This window comes from Aphis gossypii, chromosome 2, assembly GCF_020184175.1.
Source record: "Aphis gossypii isolate Hap1 chromosome 2, ASM2018417v2, whole genome shotgun sequence".
NCBI lineage: Eukaryota > Metazoa > Arthropoda > Insecta > Hemiptera > Aphididae > Aphis > Aphis gossypii.
In genome coordinates, this window is record NC_065531.1 from 44,977,479 (window position 1) to 45,000,486 (window position 23,008).

The 23,008-nt window shown below is 30.2% G+C and overlaps 1 protein-coding gene across 11 annotated transcripts in view; it reads left to right on the top strand.

Moving 5' to 3' along the window:
• LOC114120707 (centromere-associated protein E) overlaps positions 1–19,387 on the top strand; it is a 35,678-nt gene extending 16,291 nt beyond the window's left edge. The window contains exons 2-19 of one of the 11 annotated variants that reach the window (XM_050201857.1): positions 873–1,022; positions 1,113–1,209; positions 1,406–1,512; positions 2,873–3,133; positions 4,442–4,609; positions 5,846–6,013; positions 6,306–7,262; positions 7,369–7,521; positions 7,586–7,774; positions 8,031–8,170; positions 8,253–10,455; positions 10,825–11,082; positions 11,140–11,333; positions 11,397–11,499; positions 12,876–13,109; positions 14,271–14,419; positions 17,088–17,241; positions 17,353–19,387. In XM_050201857.1, coding sequence (XP_050057814.1) covers positions 873–1,022; positions 1,113–1,209; positions 1,406–1,512; positions 2,873–3,133; positions 4,442–4,609; positions 5,846–6,013; positions 6,306–7,262; positions 7,369–7,521; positions 7,586–7,774; positions 8,031–8,170; positions 8,253–10,455; positions 10,825–11,082; positions 11,140–11,333; positions 11,397–11,499; positions 12,876–13,109; positions 14,271–14,419; positions 17,088–17,241; positions 17,353–17,412 — 5,745 coding nt within the window. In that variant the 3' untranslated portion in view covers positions 17,413–19,387. Of the gene's footprint in view, positions 1–872; positions 1,023–1,112; positions 1,210–1,405; positions 1,513–2,326; positions 2,467–2,872; positions 3,134–4,441; positions 4,610–5,845; positions 6,014–6,305; positions 7,263–7,368; positions 7,522–7,585; positions 7,775–8,030; positions 8,171–8,252; positions 10,456–10,824; positions 11,083–11,139; positions 11,334–11,396; positions 11,500–12,358; positions 12,579–12,875; positions 13,110–14,270; positions 14,420–17,087; positions 17,242–17,352 lie in introns of those variants that run through there. The other 10 variants (XM_050201860.1, XM_050201858.1, XM_050201861.1 and 7 more) reach the window with 10 other exon arrangements.
• Positions 19,388–23,008: the final 3,621 nt, after the last annotated feature.

Consider the following 23,008-nt stretch of genomic DNA (forward strand, 5'->3'; position numbering starts at 1 on the left):
CAAGGGTTAATATGTAGTATTATTATCGTCCGTCAACCATAATAATACGAATACGTTCTATTCGTTTCAACGGAATGACGTGCGCGAGTATGTGCTGTATAAGTGTTTCCTATAGTGATTATTTCACGATTCCGCGAGAGACTCGTGCAAATATAAAAACATTATCTCCTTGAACTTTTCGCCGGTCAAACGAGCAAACAATGTGAAATTAAAAATAAAATAATTATTAAACTTAGGCGGACTACACGCTACCGTGTAATAACTATATGGATGCAAATTAGTAAAGTGCGTCCTAGTCGAATTAGTTCTCACAAACGCAGAGCACGCCGCGCGCCGTCTCCTCCGCCCGACTCACGATAATATCGTTTTTTTCCCATAATATAGCTTGATATCATATAATACGACAACATAAATTACAATTTTATTCTTCTTGTGTGCAGTATTATAATACTATAAAATATCGTTTGCGCAATAGGCGTGTGTTATATCCGGATAAGACGTCCCGATGAAAAAAAACCCACACACACCGTACTGTACCGTATTTTTGTACCAAATCGCGTTGTGAACGATATTAACACTGGTAAATGGCGCGATACACCATTATAACATAATAATGGCTTGCCGGGCACGGGCAGTAAAAGTCTTATAAACGCAAAGCACCGCAACCGTGGTCTAAAATCCGGATTGCCACTCGCAATTACAAAACTGTATACCGGGGATTACGCGTCATGTAAATCGGATTAGACATCCATTGAAAGTGTGTTATATGTGTGTTATAATAATGTACGGATGACAATTTCATAATAATATGTTACGTCCAATATTAATATTGTGCAACCGATTTAACACACATTTTTTACTTGTCGTTTTAGAAACAATCGATGTTGGTACGTCAGCTAGAAGAAGAACTGAGAATGCGAATGCGTGGGCCAAATATGGAATTACAGCAGCAAGTAGAATTGTTATTGAACGAAAACGACCACTTAACCCGAGAAGTGGCCATCCTCAGAGAGACTATTAAGGTAACTATTATGAACAGAAAACTCAACCCTTTTTGTTGAACGGACAACGGCGACGAGTCTCCCTGTAATGATATTAATTTTTTTCCGCAGGAACTGGAACTCAGGATAGAGACACAAAAGCAAACCTTACAGTCTAGAGACGAGAGTATAAAGAAGCTTTTGGATATGCTCCAGAACAAAGGCGTTGGTGAGTAGTTATATATTGTAGGTATTACTATGTTGTTAAGACTGTTCATATGAAAACAGCTCAACGTCCAAAAAAAAAAAAAAAATTGTGATAATAATAACAACACAACATAAAATGGCACTTGATATTTTTATTCTTTTTTTTTTTTAAACAAATAAAACGTTTAACGACAAAATGTAAGATGCGTTTGTTTTAGCAGGCAAGGAGGAGGAGAGACAGTTATTTCAGCAAATGCAGTTGATGGCACAAAAGCAGGTCGTTTCAAACGTTCGCAATCAGAACTTTCAGTTAACAGCCAATTCAGTGTGTTTTGCCTTGTTGTATCTTCTCATAAAAAAATATTCTCTCTTTTTCTCTCTTAAGCACACCAAACACATACATACATATTTATGTATATATACATACATGCACTACTTTACTTCCAAAATTATTATATATAGTATATACCACACGAAACGCCTATTATATTCAATTATTACTTTAATAATAATTTACCCAGCTTGCTGCAGTTGTGTTAATAGACGTTTTATTTATTTTTATGTTGTTGTTGTAATGTTCGCTGTACGTTGATTTGTTCGGATCGGTTGGCAACTCTAATATGGTTTTCATTAATATTTAATAATATGTACGTACTTATTGTTTGTAATTATTTTATTCACACGATGAGACTAAGACGGGACAACTTATTAGGCCTCCAAGGTCTAACGCACTGAATCGGTTTAATGAATGTATATGAAAGAAGTTGTTTATAACAATACATGGACAAAAACATACGATTACGTTTTTTTCCGAAAGAACTGTGCCAAAATGTTTTGCGTCTTTATGTCTCGTCTCTCCTGCTTCACATATCTCGAATCAAAAAAAAAGTCATCATCATGAAATATATAATAGATAACATTATCATAACATTTAGAGTTACCAGCCCAAGAACTCGTAGTAGATTCGCACTATAAACGCATTTTATAATATTATTTTTATTTTATAAAACACCCCTCCGAGAAGAAATATCAACCTCGAAGTAGTTATTATTATTATTATTATTTTTTTATTTATTTATTTTTTTGTTTTTAGTGTGTAATTCGATGGCTTTATATGTAATTGCTTTGGATGTTTGTAGGTGGTAAAGTGGTAGAGGCGATTGAATTAGAGGCCCGTCAAGTTGATTTAGAGGCACGACTGTTAGAGAGTGAAAACCTTGTCCACCACTTCCAGTCTGTTATCAGGAATCGGGATCAGGAACTCAACAGTACGAAGCGCGTGAGTACACACACAGACACACACTCACACTGCAAAAAAAACAACCCAAACTTACAAATGACTACGAATATTATCGAAAAATTGTTTTCAATTTTTCGTATAGTTTATTTATTTATTTTATGTAAGAATAAATTGATTCTTATTGGGTCTTGCATGCCAGACCGTGTTTCGTAAATGGGCTCCTGTTCTCGATACCAGTCACCTACTACAATATATACGTCCCTCCGATAATGGTGGTTAGTCCAACAGTCCGAGGACTTGCATGAGGACATTTGAAATAGATATATTTTTTTTTTTTTTTTGATAGAGGGCAAGTGGTGGCTAGATACTATTATGTATACCCACTCCGAGCCAAAACCCTTTTTTGTGAAACACGTATTTTTTTGTTTGTGATTCGACAACGCAGGACCTAAAGGCTACCAATGACAATCTAAAAGCACTGCAAATGGAGTTAGAAAAAGCGTACCAGACACAAAACGTAGGGGTGGCTTCCAGTGGCACGCTGACGGCCATTTTGGAGACAAAGGATGCTCGCATAGCGACATTGGAAAAAGAAGTCGGTCTTCTTGAACAAGAACTGGATAGGATGCGACTGTACGCCGGGTCACCGGGGCACGCGTTAGACAGGGGCGTTCAATACTCGGCAACTCCAGCGTTCAAGCACCAAGTGAGTAGCCAACGGACTGACCGCATGCGACTTCGGCGGCCATCTCTTGACCCCGCTTGTTTTTCACCATTTGTATGTCATGCACTTTTCAACTTCTTGGTTCATCAGCAATATAATGTGACGATCTTGGTTTGAATCTTTCAACTATTTTTATCTTTTCAAACCACCCTTGGAATGCTTTTTGGACTTGAGATGTTGTGTTCCTCCCACAGTCACCGATTAAAAACGTGTATGTTGTATAATAATGGATGGGTAGTAGGATAGGTGACTTTAACTATAAACAGACTGGATAACAATAACATTAATTATTTGTAAAGCACATAAGTAGATTTAGATTATTGCTTCTTTATTAACGTACTACACTTCATCGCGTAAAAGGTAAGAACAATCTAATAATAATAATAATAATAATTTACCTAGTTATTGGAAAAATAAAAAAAAACTAATAGCATATAAAATTGTGTAAAGATAATGTACTAATAACGAAAAATTGTGCTATATTATAAACATATAAACCTAAAAAAAATCATCAATGACTATCAACATTATAAATTAAATAAACTCATTTATTGTTCAAGTTTATTCAATAATTAATAAACATTTATAGATTATTTTCATTACGTTTGGAAAAATTAAATCAACACCTAATTATTTTTATTTTAAACAGATCATAAAAATCTATACTATTGTATTTATCTAACGACTCATAATTAAGTCTAAAATTATAATAATACAAATAATAATAACTTTTAAAAAAATACTTAGAATAAATATGATCGCATGACATTTATTAATATATTTGAATTGTATTAGAATACGTTGTTGATTAAAATACTAAAATGTATTAGAAATGTTTAATAATTGATCTGAAAATGTGTGTATTTAAAAACACTATAGAAAAACACAATAGTCATATTAAAATATACAATTATGTAGGTACTTTGAATAGTTATAAATTATTCAAAATAAAATCATATCAATCACATTATAATGTAAAGTATAATATTCACGTAAAAAAATAATCAACACCGCTATCAAGAGCATGTTAGATAACCTGACCTTTCATAACATGACGTATTTAAAGTTCACTCAATTTTTATTTAGTATCCATGCATGATTATAATGAATAAAACATTTTCATCGATGTTCACATCCTGAAGTCATTACCATTATAATACTATAATAGATATTCCCCGTATAATGGTGTGTGCTAAAACAAAATATTATCTAATGCGTTCATTTGAGTGACATTGAGAGGATATGACAGCCCACTGTAGTTGCATAATGTGATATTGGTATCGTGTACAGTTAGAAGAGTTCCGGTCAGAAATCCAAAGACGTGATCAAGAGATTGTGGCCATGAGTGCCAAAATGAAAACTTTGGAAGAACAACACACCGACTACCAGAGACATATCGGGGTGCTGAAAGAGTCGTTGAGTGCAAAAGAAGAACATTACACAATGTTACAAGCGGACGTAAGTGCTATAAAATCAATTTCTCATTTGGGTTATTTTCCAAGTGCATACTAAGCTGCTATAGAGTAAAGTGAAAAAGAAGAAATAAACCGAAAACTATATAGTTATATTTAAAAGGTAAATCGGGCATCTAAAACTACATACAGCATCACATCTTATAAAATATCCAGAGTTATCTGTATAATATTATTTTATCAATAACTTTAGGTATTTAATATTACATTTGTAAATAGTTGAAATTCTAATTTTTCAAATTACCAAGTATTGCAGTTACCTATATTTATATCTACTTTGTATATTATAAATTATTAAAAAAAATGTTCTCATCTCGTTATAAATTAAAACCACAATAAATTTTAATTTATAAACGATGTAATTTATACGTCTTAACTTAAATTACTATATGAAGTATTTTACTTGTATATATAGATGTATCGAATATAAAATAAATACATGCGTATATATTATATATATTATATTAAATACCAAACATAATACCTATATAATATTATTTAATAATTATCATTTTAAAAATAAATATAAAACCATACATGTTTTATGTTTTTAGTACTAATATAATAATTATAAACTGTAATAAATCTCTTGTGTGATAATATTATTATTATAAAAGTTCTAAATTTAACATAATACATATTAAAGAATGTCGATATAATGACAAAAAATAATTTTTATTTATCTACTGATTTTTAAGGGAAAAAAATAAGTTATACGATTTAAAAATCAAGCGTGGTCTTAATTTGCCGGTACTATACGTTTAAATAAGAATTATGCGAAAACAAAGAATTACATTAGCTATTAAATAATGTAAATCAAAATTGCCTAAATTATAAATACAATGAAAAATGAATGTCTTTTTTAATAAATTATTTTATATATTTTCAACTTCGTTTCAGTTTTATCGGTCTTCGTTTAATCTGGATTTGTAATGGTTTTATTTTATGCATGATTGTACTACTCTATTTCTATCTCTCTTTACTTTTCATACAATTTTTATTGCACTGTGCAAAATTATTATATTATTAAAGTTACAACACAAAACAATATTACGACAAGCATTACTATAGTCGTTTTAGAGTATATAATAATATCATGGTAGGAATTACACTAAAAATTCACTATATAAAATTGTTTGTTCGTAAACGACACTTTTATGGGTTTCAAAGACAAATTTGTTGATTTAAAACGTTTATAATTAAATCATTTAAATTTTAACAGGTTGAAGAATTACGCTCGCGACTAGAAGAAAAAAACCGTATAATTGAGAAAAAAACACAAACTGCTTTGCAAGCTACTCAGGAAAAAAATAGAGTAACAAACGAAATCAACGAGCTCAAGGATCACGTGGATATTAAGGATAGAAAAATTAACGTTTTGCAAAGAAAAGTATGTACACATTTAGATTATTACACATTTATAATTTATTTATTAGATATTTTGTATTTATTTTTATTTATAATTTGTATTTAGTTATCATAAATCAGTAATCGGTATTATTATTTGTTGTATGTATTTTTTATTATTTATTCGTTATTAGTTGTTTGATACACAATAAAGCTCAATGGTTTATTTTGTTCGGCTTATTATATTCACCACAGTATTATTGTGAGTAGATTTGTTGAAACGTTTACGGTAACTACTATTATTAGAACTTATGTTTTCTATTTAAACATTTTAGATTGAAAATTTAGAAGATTTATTGAAAGAGAAAGACAACCAAGTAGAAATGGCTAGAACAAGACTAGCGTCACTTCAAGCGCATCAATGCTCATCCGAAGGCGCGGTTACAAGTTTAGAAGAAGCGATAGGTGACAAAGAAAAACAAATGAATCAATTGCGAGAACAGAGAGATCGAGCTGAACAAGATAGACAAGAAGAAAGGGACTTACATGAAAGGGATATTGCTGATTTCAAATTAAAACTTCATGCATTAGAAAGCGAAGTCGAAAAGATTCACACTCGATTGAATAGAGCAAATGCTGAGAAAAGTCGTTTAGAAGAACGATTGGAACAATCACAAAGCGAACTAGGAAAATCAAAGGCTGAATTAGAAAAAGCGTCAAGTGAAGTGAATAGAAGTGGGGCAGATTGGGAGTATACAAGACAGAAGTTCGCTAGATTAGAATTGGAAAATGCCCAACTACGGCAAGATTTGGAGTTATCACAGACGACATTCGGTAGAAGCACGCTAACCAAATCACAAGAAATGGACCGAGTACAAGATAGAGCCGACAAAGCACTTGCAGATTTGAGAGCAGCACAAGCAGATCTCCGCATAACTCGTGCTGATAATGATAAACTAATGGGTGAGATCAAGGCATTACAGGAAAAACATGAAATGTCTCAAGGCGAAATTTATAGATTAGTAACAAAACTAGAAAAGTCCCAAGGTGATATAAATAATGTCAAGGATGAATACGAGCGTAATCAATCAAGTGTAACTAGAATTCTCGCGGAAAGAGAAAAGGCCTTGGTAGAGTTAGAAAAAACTAAAGAAGATTTAGAACGATCTCAGAGTACATTAGGAAAAGCACAACTTCAGCAAGAAAAATTACAAATGATGTTGGACGATGCACAAAGAGAAACCGATCGTGTACAAGATATGCTAAATAAGACAACGAATGAACTCAGAAAGGTAATCTAAAATATACATACAATAATAAATTTTTTATCATTTTTTCATAAATAGTATACATTTAAATTGTAAATAAACCAATATTAATTATTTATATTCTATCTAGTGGCATATTGAAAAGGAACAAAATACGTTTGAACTTACTAATCTTCAAACACAACTAGACAAAGCACTTGGACAATCTGCACGTCTACAAAAAGACAAGGAAACTATACAAAGCGAGTTCGAAAATTTAAAGGCTAAATACGAAATCAGCCAAGTAAATATAATGTAGTAATTAAAATAAATATATTATAACAATGTATATTGTTTTATTATTTTAGTCAATGGTAGCCAGACTGCAAAAAGAAAAAAATCAATTATTAGACGACAGTGAAAAAAATAAAAATGACGCCGATCTATTCCATTCCCAAATAATGAAATACCAAAGAGAAAAAGAAAAAATCCAAGCTGAACTTGATCTCACCGAAGAAAGATTTGAGAAAGCACAATCGATGTTTAAAAAAACACAGGTACCTAACCTATGATACTAAGCAATCAATTTTTTAATAAAATTTTTCAATTATAAATTGAGTGTTTCAATCTAATGGGTTAAAATATTTGTACTCCTAGTTTAACTTGAACTAATTCACATACTAGTATATACAAATTGATTTAAAATTTATAAGCATTAAAGTATAATGTAAAAATTGATTTACAGTGAATTTTTATTTTATAATAGCTATTATTGTCAACTATTCAAAACTGTATTTTATTTTATATTTACAGCTTGAAAAGGAAGATGCTATAAATGAAGTTGATTTGCAAAAAGAAAAAGTAGAAAAGTGTCAGAAAGCAATGTATGAAGCAGTACAAGACAAAAATAGTGCGAAAGATGAGTTGGATAGAGTTATGGAAAAATATGATAGGTAACAATTATATGATAATAGATATACATGTATAACAAATAATATAATTTCCATTTTTTTTTTTTTTTATTATTATTATTAGATTACAAAATGAACTATATCAAGTAAAGAAATCTTTAGAAATTGCCGAGAATGAAAGAGATGATGTTAAATTAGAAATGGAAAAACTACAACTACATGCAATGAAAGCTAGAGATGATCAAAGGAAATCCAAATCAGAAATACAAGAGTTACAGGAATCATATGACAGACTAGTAATACAATTAGAAAGAACCAAAGATGTAGAAGACAAGTTCAAAGACGAAAAAGACCATCTAATGAATAACTTGGACATAATGAAAGAACGGTGTGACAAATTACAAATGGACGTAAGAAGGCTGTCAGCAGAAAGAGATAAGCTACAGACAGAAGCAATGAATAACGCATACGAAATGGAAAGAGCTCATTCCCAAGTTTCTAAAACACAAGTGTTGCTCGAAGACCAACAAAAAGATGTAAATAAACTTTCAATTGAACTAGAAAAAGTGTCCGAAAAGTATAACAAACTAATGATAGATTACAAGAAGTCACAATCAGATATTGAATTATATAAAACACAGGCGTCTACTTTTAGAGATGAAGCTGAAAGATATTCAGTTAGACAACAAGAAAGAATGAAAGAAGAATTGGAGGTGTTTAGAACTAAATATACTCAAGAAATGGAAAAATCAGAGAAACTACAGTCAACGTGTAAGAAATTAGAAGATAAAATACATGATATAAACATGGAATTGGAAAAGAGTAAATCAGAATATTCTAAATTTAAAAAAGAAAATGAAAAGTTTATATTAGATCACGAAAAGTTACAAATGAAATGTGACAAACTAGTAACAGATAATGACAAATTAAGGATAGAAATTGCTACAGTTGGAGAGCAAAATAGTTTTGACCTAGAAAGAACAAAAGATCGTTATGCAAAAACCAAACAGTCACAAGAGAAAACCGAAATGGAACTTTATAGAACCCAAATGGATGTAGATAAACTAAAGAAAGAAAATGAGAAATTAAAAACCGATTTAGTTCGAGTTGAAGCTGAATTATTACAGTTCAAACCAGAAAGAGATTACGATAGGTTTATGAGAGATAAACCAGTATTAGGAAGATCACAGAGTACGTGTAAAGACTTTGGAGATTTTGACCGCACAATGTCTGAAGATCGATTGAGAGACCGCCTTGAACAAAGTCAAGCAAAATGTCATAGGATTTCTGAAGAGAAATTAAAATTAGAGACTGAGCTACATCAAGTAAAACGAGCACTAGAGCAACAGCAAATGTCTTTATCTAATTCTGAACTTCACGTAAAAGAAAATATTGTTAAGGTCCAACAAGATCTGAATCAAGCGTTAAGAGAAAAAGAAATTCTTAAAGAAAAACTTGAAATTAAAGAAAAACAGTTACAAGAATGGAAATCACGACTAGATAGCTCTAGTATCATACTAACAGAGAGAGAAGAGTTGTTAAAACAGATGAAGAACAGTGAAAGACGTTTGGAAGAATCACAAAAACAAATGTCTAAACTTGACGGGGACTTGAAAAAAGTAACTTCTGAGAGAGATGAGTTAATAAACATGTTAAAGAAGTCTCAGTCGGTGTTGTTACAATGCCAAGACAAGTTGCAAGCTTCCGAAAGAAGTTTAGAAATAGAAAAGGATGAAGTTAAACGATTAAAGGCTGAACTCAGAAATCAAGACACGAATGCAAAACAAAACAACGAGCAAGACTCTTCACGATTAAGAGATCTAATAAGAACAAAGGATAAAGAGTTGGATACTTGTAGACAAAACTTAGCAATCAAAGAACAAGAAACGAAAACTCTTCAGCAGGCAATACAACAAATGCAAGTGGCGTTAAGAGAGCGTGACCAGGGTGTTGATAGTGAAAGAACTAATTTACAGAAATCGATGGATGCGCAACGCATGATGACTGAAGAACTCCAAAAGAAATTGCAATCAGCACAACAACAGATAAACGCTAAAGAAACTGCCATGGCCGAGCTTAAAAAACAACTACAAGCCCTTCAGACAGAGAGTAAACGAAAAACAGATGAATATACTGCTAAAGTTGCCACATTAGAAAAACAACTTCAAATATCTGCAACGTCAAACGATAATGCTTTGAAGGAAGACGTGAGAAAACTGTTGGACGAACTAGATCATACTCAGAGTGAGCTCAAAAACCTTGCTTTAGAAAAAGATAAAGTATCACATCAAAATCAACAGATTCGAAACGAACTTGAGAAAAAGCAGGTTGGCCAACTGATTTATATCTACCTTATACTTATTATTTTCATTCCGATTTTATTATTTATTATAAAAATGAATTATTATTATTATTGTTATTATTATTATTATTATTTGAATGTACTTATTTATTATTATTTTTATTTTAATAAACTTTTTACTTTTCTTTGTTATTATTTTTTCTCCCGTTTATTGCTGCTATTTTAAATTTTTTATAACTCATATTATTTTCCATATACTAATATTATTTTTATTTTAATAAACTTTTTACTCTTCTTTGTTATTATTTTTTTCTCCCGTTTATTGCTGCTATTTTATATTTTATAACTCATACTATTTTATACATACTAATGTATTGTTAATTATTATTATTAGCTTGAATTACAAGAAGCCCAGAAAAAAGCTCATGTAATAGCATCTAAGTCGAGCGAAGAAACAAACTCGTTGAAAGCACAACTAGAGGAACAGAAAAGACAATTAGAAGCACAACGTCGACAACTTGAAGAACTTAGAAAAAGTGTCGATGGTAGATCGAGACAGTTAGAAGAAAAAGAAAAACATGTGGCGGAATTGGATGCTAAATTAAAGAAACGAAAAGAAAATTTGGATCTTTTGGAGTCTCAAATCAACAAAGTAAGTTGTGAACCGTCTCAAGGTGATTTTTTTATTTTTAAAATAACAATTTTTTAGGGCAAGTCGCAAGCCGGTGACAGTGATGTAATTAAAAGATTACAAAGTCAGATTGAAAGTTTACAAAAAGAATTGGAAAAATCTAAGGAAGAAGCGAGCAGATCGCAGACAGACATGGAAAGGCTGCTACAAGTAGTACAAATGGGCCAGGAAGAACAAAATGCAAAGGAAAAACAAATCAGAGAATTGCAAGAGTACGTATTATACACATTGTAATTACTTCGTGATCATGTTTAAATTTATTTAAATATTTTTAGAGCTTTGAAAAATGCACAACCTAAGATGAGAGTTCCACATCCGTCGTCTCAACAACAGCAGCAACAATCACATACTTCAAGACAGCCGAAAAAAGACGAAGAGGTAACGTCAAATGAGCTAATTTGAAAACGACGCCGTTAATAGACATAATAAATGCTTTTACTTACAAAATGTCCATTTATCTTGAGTTTAAACGATATTACTTAAATAACAACTAAAATATTTAAAACTAATGAAACTAAAAATTTTTAAGATGGGCGTCATTAAATTTACTGGAATTAAAACTAAATGGGTATTAGGTACATTACTTATCATAGTATTTTTTTATTTTTTACACAATAACAATTTTTTTTAAATCGTGATTGTACTATACAATAATAATTAATAAAAATTATTCATTAATATCACATACAAAATATGCTGGTAAATAATGTAAAATATGTATTAACATTTTTTTTTGTATTATAGTAAGAGGTTTTAATAAAGAATGCAAACTTATATTTTCATAATATAAATAAAAATGAAAAAACGGCATTCATTAGAACATTTTTAGTCATATCAAACGTAAAGAATTCAAAAATTCTACATCCCCAAAAAATATTCAAATAGCACTAAAACAAATTTTTTTAAAATATCTATAAAAATGTATTTTATTCTCTTGTTTGTATTAATCAATTAATACAAATGAAGTATAAAATACAAAATAATCTACATAAAAGTATAAAACGTAGGAATGAAAAGTACATAATGTGTTTAAAATAGCTAGTATATACCTACTCAATACTCATCGACACAATTAAAGTTAACTATAATAGGTCGTATGGCGTCGTTTTATAATAATTTGTATATTTTATCTATCATAATAACAATTGTACTAACCCAAAATTATTTATCTTACCTTTCCTTGATCTTTCCACTTTTTATATTTTATTTTTTGTTTTATTTACTTTTGCGTACACAGCCTGGCCCTGCGACCTTTTTGAAAGGATTATTCCAATAAACAAAAAAAAACAAATAATTATTTTTTTAATTTGTTTTATTTTTTACTTAAATCATATCTCATTATAAGACTTATTTCAATTATAAAAATTAAACCGTTTGTGCTGTCACAATTTAGTTAAGTTTGAAAAAACTAATTTATTTACTAACTATTATAAAATAATTGTTTTCGTTTCATTTTATTTTTTTGTGTTTTTATTTTTATTTATATCACAAAAATTGTACATACATGAATATTACCTCGTTGAATTCGCTACTGCGGTTTTTAATAATGAACTAATTTCATACTTAATAATTATATTATATTATGATAATGTAAATATTTATTTAATCCAAAGGAAAGAAAGTGTTATATCCGGTTAATTGTTTTAGAAGAAGGGCCAGCTGTTGAACTCTTATTTTTGTAGTTACCATTGTTTTGTTTTTTTATATTTATTTTTTGTTATTATTACTCCAATCCCCATACGTCCATCCCGTAGAATATAGACCTACCAGAGAACGTCGGAACGCTACTCGGTAACTTTGAACACGTTAAATGTGAACTAGAACGTAAATTCGCTGAAGAACTGGAAGAATTAATGGACGTAATACAACTTAAAAACGATCACATTGAAGAATTACAAGAAGCGCTAAAAGAAAGCGTAACGATCATATCGGAACGCGAAGAAGACTTATTCCAAGAGCAGATCAAACGAAAGGACATTCAGGATCAGGTATTAAATATAGTAAATTATCACAAACAAATACAAAGAGGTCCATTTATAATAAAATAAATAGTTATATCATGCATTTTAAAAAATATAATTGTAATAGATGATACACTTATAACTAAAACAATAATTGTCATAATAATACTGTGTAAAATTGTTTAACGATTTTATTTTTTATTTAAATCACTTTACTCAAAATAATAAATAATGAAATAGATTTGTAAAATATGTTATAACAATAATATTATGGTTTCAAAGTTTCAAACACATATTTGTGTGAGTATGTTTAGTTGCCTATCACAAGAACTATTACGGTGTTACATATTATTGAGATGTATTAGACATAAACACAATGTTTCTTATAAGTTGTTCTTATTGTAGTTAAAAAAAAAAAATCAAAAATCGTTAGTCACAATTTTTTTTATAAGCGTTTAAATTTCAAATTTTTATGAAATTCGTCAAAATCATGAATATTTGCAAATTATTTTGTAGTTGACATTTATTAAAAATGTTGTATAAGTAGCTAAGAGTTGAAAATTTAATACAAGATCTTCCATAAATGTGTCTCATAATAATTATAAAAGAACTTGAACGTTGGCCAATTAAAAAAATTTTATCCTTAGTTTAAACTTTTACGAAATCCAAAATTCACTCATAAAATAACGATTTACTATCAAATAATTTTAGATTTTTGTTATAATTTAAAAATTATTAGTCGTAGAAACTTGAAACACACGCTAGTTGTTGTTTAAATTGGCATTTTCTTTACATGATTTAATTTTGGGGTATTCAGGTCTTAAAACATAAACCACATTTTTCACCAGTCACCACCCATTGGAAAATATATCTTAGGCTGACAAATCATTTCCGTTCAGAATCGATTTCATATACAATGATACCTATCATTGGATTCAAATTTAATAAATCCATTATAATGACCTACTATACAGCAGAGCGTTACTCACTTGACCACCCTTTTTTTATTTAATTTTTTAAACTAGTGTAATGATTTTTTTTTTCGTTATGGTTATATTTTTATTCAATCTTAGTGGATCAGTAAGTCTTAAAAATATTTTTTAAAGAGATTATCTTTTTATAACAAAATTATAATAAGTTGAAAATATACTATATAGAAAAATAATAATGACTGTTTTTCTTAAATAGGTCTGTGAATTGGAAGAGCGATTGTCTTTGGCAGAAAACCAATGCAAAAATTGTCGTGGGCTGTACAAGAGACTGGAGGCGTTAGAAGAACAGCTATTCAGTCTTCAGTCTGAAAGACGAAAAAAACTTCAAGAGTTATCACAGTTGAGGTAATTGAGTAAAACAAAAATATATTTGTCCCCAGTGATTTAACACACATAAGACAATCTGAAAAATTAATAGTTGCAGCTTGTATGAAATAAATAATTATTTAAAAATAGCCCAAAAATATAAAATTAGTCAAAGTATTATATTATTTAGTATTTTCTTAGAGCCAGTATAAAAAGATTTAATTTTACTACAATCATTCTTTTTATCCCTCTTTTTGAATATCAACAGTGTAGTACCCATTAAAAACGTGAAAAATATGTATTAATACGTTTCTAATATGTATGATTAATTATCATTTTTATGTTGATTTAACGGCTCCATAAAAATGTATTCATCAAATTACAATAATATTTATTCGAAAATCTGTATATTTATAATATATTGTATGTGTGCAGTATGTGTATATAACACATTGTATTTTTTCGGTTTTTTACTGCAAACAAAAAAAAACGATAATTTAAAAATTTAAGCTTGTCATACAATGGTTTAGATTTGGTCGTAGCCATAGTAGGTTGCACTCGCGTATATAGTTCGGCCGTAATAATAAAATTCATTATTATAATACAAACATAGCTTGCCAATGAAATCCGACACTCGAACACATGCTTATAATGAAAATACGACCCAACGCGCACTTTCGATCTTGAAAACAGTGCACACGTGAATTTGGTGCGTGGGTGTTTCTCGTGTACCCTTCGCTCATGTCGGGACTGAAATTTAACACAGACTTACCGACGTGAGACGGATGGATGGTGCCTGGTACCGGCCTACCGCGTTGGTCTATTATATGGTTGACGACGACACACTATTGCAAATTCGAAAAATAAACCAAAACTCAATTACGCGCAAGCGAATATTACTTAGTGTTACAACGATTTATTACCACCCTCGTACTACAAAACAATGAAAGTATAATTCGCGTTTTTTGAAGTCTTGTTTATGAAACATTGACACACTTCTGGTGCGTTATAAACGTATGAACGATAATAATATATCGACGGTTTAAGTCAAAGACTTTGAAGGTCTCCTGCAAACGCGTAGAGCGTACACAGACGAGTATGGTATACTTATATTATAAACTGATCGGAATCTTTATAGAACAATCTTTGACGATTCTGCATATAGTCGTCGTCGTGGTGCGACTTTGCAACACGCTAGTCGGGGTGACGACGTTTGTTATCGTCGACCTTATCGGTAAATCACGAAAAAAAAAGAGAAATAACTCGAGTCGGACGTGTGGTGACGGAATGTCCGGAATATTCTGTAACCGTGACCCTTTGCCATTGTTCGGCGGCCACGTATCTCCAACGATCGCGTGCTGTGACGCGACAATAGAGTGTTACAATAAATATAATAATATAGTCGCCGTACGCGCCTAATACGTACAACAACTGTCGTTGTACATCAGAAATAATGCAACTCGGCCAAATACGCGGACGGCACGGCGGGTATAGACCTTGCAGACGTCGAATATAATTTTTTAGCATTTAGGTTGTGAGAAAAACATATATACCTACTATTATTATACATGTACCATCATCGTTCGTTTGGTCGATATCATCGGATAATAAGGAATAAAATATCTTTAGGTGTTATTATTATAATATATTATAATTTTCGTTCAGTTTGCCGTATCATCGGTAGATAAACTATCTATTCTTTAACGTCAGCTGATTGTGGAGATTTGTTTTTAGAACTAAATATAATAATAATAGTGTTACATAATATTTTAACCCTAGCTAGAAGTTATTTGTGTTAGCTGTTAGGCACATTTCCGTATCTTATTTTTCTCTTTGTTTAATAATACTTTTGAACACGCCATATAATTCATACAATTTAATATGATAAAATAGCCTCAATAATTGAACGCATAAAAATTTTGTCCACAAAAATCTATAATAAACAAACACATTGTATATATGAGTAATAAGTTCTAATTAATGAAGTTCAAAAGTTTTCCTATATAATCATTCATAGATATTTCATTATACTTATATTATTATATAGGTATTGCAGTATTTATATATATATTTATTTTGAATTTATATATATATATATATGTTGTTAATTTCTATTTTTTATTTTTATGTAATTTTCTAATTGAATTTGCTTAAGATTATGGGAAATGGCATAATTTTTCTGTTTAAATGCGCTACAACAATGGCCTATGTGTTTGGAGGAAAAACTGCGTCATTAATTTTGAAAATTGAGTTGATAAGTGGTTATTTAACTTAGTACTTATTAAAAATACTCCAAAGTAATGAGAAACTATCTGAGAGTCTGAAAATCTTAAACTAATTTGAAACATTTAATTGTCCAATTTCTAATATCCGAGATGGTTGTATATTCTACATCTAAGTCTTAATGTTTGAACGTGAATACCCACATATACCACGATTGAAAAATTATAATTTTTTTTCTGAGTGGAATTTACAAATCCCCTCTTTGTATATAGACCTTATTTTCACCTGTTTATTTCGTGCGGAATTTACAATTGCCGGAATGCTTATGCATATAATATTATAATATTTCTACGAGGACAAATAAAATACCTTCTGAATACTTTGTCAAAGCACATAAATGTTGAAAAATTTCCTTCTAATTAAACTTTGTCTAAACTCTAAAGATGTTATATGATATTTTATATTTGAAATTTTCATTTTTCAGACAAGAAGCCTTGGAATCGGCTATAAGCGAAAAAGATGCACATCTAGCGCTATTAGAATTCAATGATGGACATCGCTATACGGTCAAGCAGACTGATGTGATCGACCAGTTAAAAGCCGACAAGGCTCGACTGATTAAACGTCTTCACGAAGAAGTGAGTTTAAATAAAAAAAAAATAATAATACATTAATGTGTATCTGGTCGACGCGTTTTCTTTACCATACAGCAGTATAGGTACCTTAAATATATATTATTTTTGTTTCAGACCGAAACGGCCATTGAACTCCTCCAGGAGACAGCGAAAGCGAAAAGCAACAATTATTGAAATATACGTAATTGTTATGAATTATAATGTTGTCGTTTAAGTTAGTCTAATATGAATATTAGGTTTGGTTGATAAACTGTTTCTGTTTTCCTACCTAATTTCGGACTAGTCTATCTAAAAACTATAAACCTGTCCCGCATTAGTTCCTATGTATAATTATCATTCTTAAATGTCTACTTAAATATAATACTTTTTAGAATTTAACTATTTTATCAAATACTAGTATATAATATTATGTATATTTTTTTTTATACTTTTTTCTATTTTTCACTATGCATCACTTTCGAAAAAAGTTAAAATTATGTTTAATAATATTTATTAACGTGCATTTTAATTCTCGACCGTAACGAACCGTGTTTCAGATAAATTACTAGGTACTATACTACTATAGCCATTAAGTGAAAAATGATTTTTATCGGTCGCGATTTTTCTTCGTGTTATTTTTTTTTACCGAAAAAAAAATTAATTTTTAATATTGTTATGACGATTAGGACGTGCGAAAAATCGACTAACTGATATACTTATATACATATTTTATAATACTTGTAAAACTTACCTGCCCGCGATTTGCGCAAAAAAATGTCCCTCGAGATGACATCATATATTCTATACTCAGTATTGAAACGGATCTTTTTTATGGGAAACGTCCACGAATTATATGATGTTTCCTACGTTTCACCGAGTTGTCTATTTAATAATACTATTATGAATGCGTTGATGTTATTAAATTTATAAATTTGAAAATTTTCATTGATATACTTAATAAGAAGGACTCGTGGAAGCTGCTAATAATCGTACACTTGATCGTTTCTTTTTCTAAATGTACACGCGCAGATCGCTGTCTTTTATTATACAATTTATTTGTGCGTTTAACGACTGTAAATATAAACAAAAATTATATTAATTACCTATTACAAATTGTTGCTGTTTTTCGCTAAACGAAATCGAATAAAATCTTTTTTTTTTAAACAAAAACAAGCACAAAATAATATAATATTATAATACATAAGCCACAATGTTAAGAATAATTTTGTATGCAAATTACTAAAACTATTTCTAATACTATAAATAATACGGTTAGCTTAATGAATATAATTAATAATATATTATAATTAATATAATACTGCTAAATAATAACTTATCGCGTAAAAACACTCCCGACTTTGTCATACACAGATTCATTTGAGTATAATATAATATTCCATCGCTTGGCCTTTTTTTCCTACTCTCGTGTTCTACAAAAAAAAAAAAAAAAAAAAACAATAAAAAAATCAAAGAAACGTAATTCATATTCAATCGATTGTTTTTACTTTTTTTTTTTTAATTTGTCCACCTATAATATGATATATAGTGTCGTTTTGTCGTACCAGCACGAATAAAGAAATGTGTATTGAAACGTATATATTATATGCATTTTACATATATTTATAGTTGTTATATAGAATCGTCGTGAGGCTATTTTTTTTTTCGTAGGTTACGGACGTATAGCGATAATATTTAGACCAACACACATGATACACGTTCACTCAGTAACACACACGCACTCGCGTGCAAGCAATATTTACGTAGGTGAGTTGTGTGTTATCCACCGATGAGTGCAGCGTGCACCCGCGCACAGTAATATTCGTTCATTGTCTAACGCAAAAACCACAAGAGACAATTCGTTTGCAAAAGAGAAAAATCCATCTCGTAATGCGTATCGGCCGTTCGCGTCCGTATACTAATATATATATATATAGGAATAACCACTGTGGGAGACGCGCGCGTTTGGGACTTACGGCAAAAAAAAAAAAAACCAATAATAATTATATACAATATTATATTATTATACAAAATATTATATAGGTATTATAGTAGGGAGACTATGTGCGATTATGTTAAATATTATATGTTATGGTTAAAATTTTATGAATCATTGTTATATCATAAAAATATGAAATTGTGTTCATATGAATAAAGTTAAAAAATTAAACGATTTTTATTTCAAATTTTTTTTCCACCCGTATATTATCATCACGTCCTGTATATTTTGCGCTTTCCCACGATGACGACGTCGACTGGCCGTAACAGCAGGGTCGTGTCTCGTTATTATTGTGTATATTTTTGGGGGTATATTATATATTATCTGCCTGCCAATGTACCCACGACGTCCTACACCGCCGCACCATTATATTATTATAATATATTACATTATTATCGTCGTCTCCGTCCTTTCTTTTCTTGTGCTCCGCACATAATGGAGCCGACGATGCATTTTTCGTGCAAAAATCACACAAAAAGACCCGACCGCGGTGTCGTGCGGGGGTGGTGTGTTCCATCATATTTTATATTATTATAACTATTATATTATATTATATTGGTCGCGGACACAGCATAATATACGTACGCACACACACACTCGTATGCATTTCGGGTGTTGCAGGTAGGTATTCAAGAATGTTATATATTATTCTCGGGCCCGAGTACAAAGCAAAGGAAGTGATGGTGTTAGAGTCGACGATTCTGTGTGTGTGTGTGTATGTGCTCTCGTACATATATATATATATATATATATAATATAATATACGCATACCCATACCTATACGGTATCGTAGTGGCGTAGTGCATTGTCTATTTGTCTGCATACATGAAAAAAAAAAAAGTAGAAACCGAAACAAAAATCATTAATACTGTGTCCGCGAGTGCGCCGACACACGCTCCTATCGTGTGTACTATAAAATATGTTACACGAAGGATTTCTTTTCCGATTCGACGATTTCGTTGTTTTTTCTTCGTTCGTACGTCGTTTTCTCGCCTCCGGCAGTGTGTGAACGCGCAATAAAATTGTTCACCCCAAACGATTTTATTTTTCATCATCTTGAAGATCTCAAAACCAATTTTCTGAAATCGACTACTACCCCATACGATATTATATTATATTGTATTACACGTGTTTGACGACGGTTCCCGTCGTACACTTCCGCCAATACCTAACCAGCAGTTGTTACATTACTTGCATTGCGTTATTATCGCGATAGTCTATCAGATCGAATACGTCGCACATATAGGGTGCTGCAGGGTGGTGCGTATTATTATTATAATACCTAAATCGATACGATTCCGTGTTTCAGTTGCAGTGAATAGAACAGCGTTTCGACTTTGAAGCGAATCATATTGATGTACTGTATAAAGACACTAAAACCATGCCCTGTTTCGCAAATACATTATATTATTATTCAGAAACGGTTTGTTGCAAGAGGGCAACAAATATTATTTCCTACGGGGAAACACATTTTTTGAAATCGGCAAAATTTGTCAGATATACACTTTAAAATAGAGCTGATAACGGCAGTATTAACATAAAATAACATAACACAAATTATACTTACAAAACTAAAACATTACTTAATACAAATATTTTGTATACTTTTTTTTTAAACTCGTTCGAAAAGGAGATATTTTTATATGTAGTTCTAGAGAACGTTTAAATTTAAATTCAACATTATGATATTCATTTTATCATTTATTGTATTTAGTTTCTACTTTGAAATATTATATGTTTTTTAGACGTTTCTTTTTACTTCTAACTCGTTATCAATTATTTTCAATGAAATTTGCATACAACCTTGATTTAACATTTTCATAATCATTTTGATTTTCGATACATACTCATCTGACAAAAAAATAAAATAGTTACAGTAATGAAAATAACATAATAATATAACTATCTAATGATAATTGAAATGTATCACAAAATATTATACCACGATAAGTTAAAAACCTATATTATAAAATCAATGGCGCTCAAATGGATGATCAAAGAATGCAACTACATGTGCTCTCATGAAAGTGTTGGTGTAGATTGGGCAAGAATGTTTAACTGCAAGATTATTTTATTTATTGTACCTATTATATTATTTTATCATTAATAATATAATAATAGTCTATAAACGTAAGTACGTATAATTATAGTTATTTCAGTTATATTTTAACCAGGATCAAACAAACTAAACCTATAAAAATAATAATAAAAAAAAAAAGTGTTTATTAAATTAAACGCAAAAACAACTTTGATTAATAAATATAAAATTAACAAAAGTGAATTATAGTAAATCGAATTTTTTCTCAAAAATCCTTTTGGAGCCCCTGTCACTGGACGTATTAGTGTATTACATGTAAGTCCAATATAGATCCAAATGTACATTGGCACCTATTATTTTTACTCAACAAATAACGTTATTGAGTCTAAAAAATATTACTTAATGACGTACGTAAGATAACAATAGGGAAATCCAATATCATCCATAGATACTGACTATACTTTGTGTTGCTAAAGAATACACCAATCTGTGCATCTCCGCGTGAGTATGCGACACCCTGTCGTGGAGACCACGGGGTTCTACTATGGTACAGTGTCTCCTGGGGTTGTGCAGAAAAACAATTTTCGTCGGTCGGTGCGTGTTCTGTCCCTGGTCAGAGTATACCTATTGTATCCGACTCAAACAGGTGTATTCTCGGACAGAATTAAGTCATACCTAATTCTAAATGTCCAAGTTACCCTGTCGCTATGTCTACTAAATACCTTAGATATAGAATATTTACGTACAGTAAACCAGTTATTTGTAATAATATTATTGTATAGAAATCGTTTAGTACATCATCAATCAGTTTGCAATGTCGGTTAATACGCAAAAAATCTTAAGTCCAAGCCGAATTTCCTTTATTGATTCTTATTGTTTTATTTAACTTACCTATTGGTTAATGAGACTAATTACGTGGTCACTTTGATGTCATATTATGTAATTTTAACTGTATAATAATCAATATATATGTATATATATATTGTATGTTGTAAAATACAACTGAATATACTAAACCGACGGACGACGACTGTTACAGTGGCTTCTTTTATCATACACCCTTTTTAGGAGAAATGTATTCTATGTTTCTAACTTTTATTTGAAATTTCGAGATAGAAGATTTGGATACCATATAGAATAAAATTTAAATAATCTATGCTATACATTTTCAATAAGAAATTGATTTTTTAATAGATATGAATAATGGTGGATGAATTCTAAAAAGTTGTCTATAGTTTATAAATAAAAAATAATTTCTAAAATTAATGACAATCAATAACTTAAATAAGTAAGATTGATATTTTATTTTACTACGAGTTACAATGGTCATCTTTAATTTTAAACAGATAAACAAACCAACGCATTAATAATAAAATAAAATACTATAATACGTACCTATTACTATCTCGATAATTTAACGTGACACTGCCGAGTGGTTGGAATAGTAGTGATTTAAGTTACTTTTAACCCGATTGTAAGTATATCTAATAACATGCAATTATTTAAAAACATACCTACTTAAAATATGGCTATGATGAATAACGTTTATGTATCAATTTGTAATAACCTATTTTAACTATATGTTTGTTTCAATTTAAACAGAAAACAATTTAAACCAACGAGTTCTACGTCCAAGTTATTTCTAATTAGTATATACCTATTACATTCCCCACAGGTACACGTAGAACAAAATAATGAATACTATTAAACTGCAGTTGTTTGGAGTATTCGTTTAATTGATAAATGTAATTGATTCA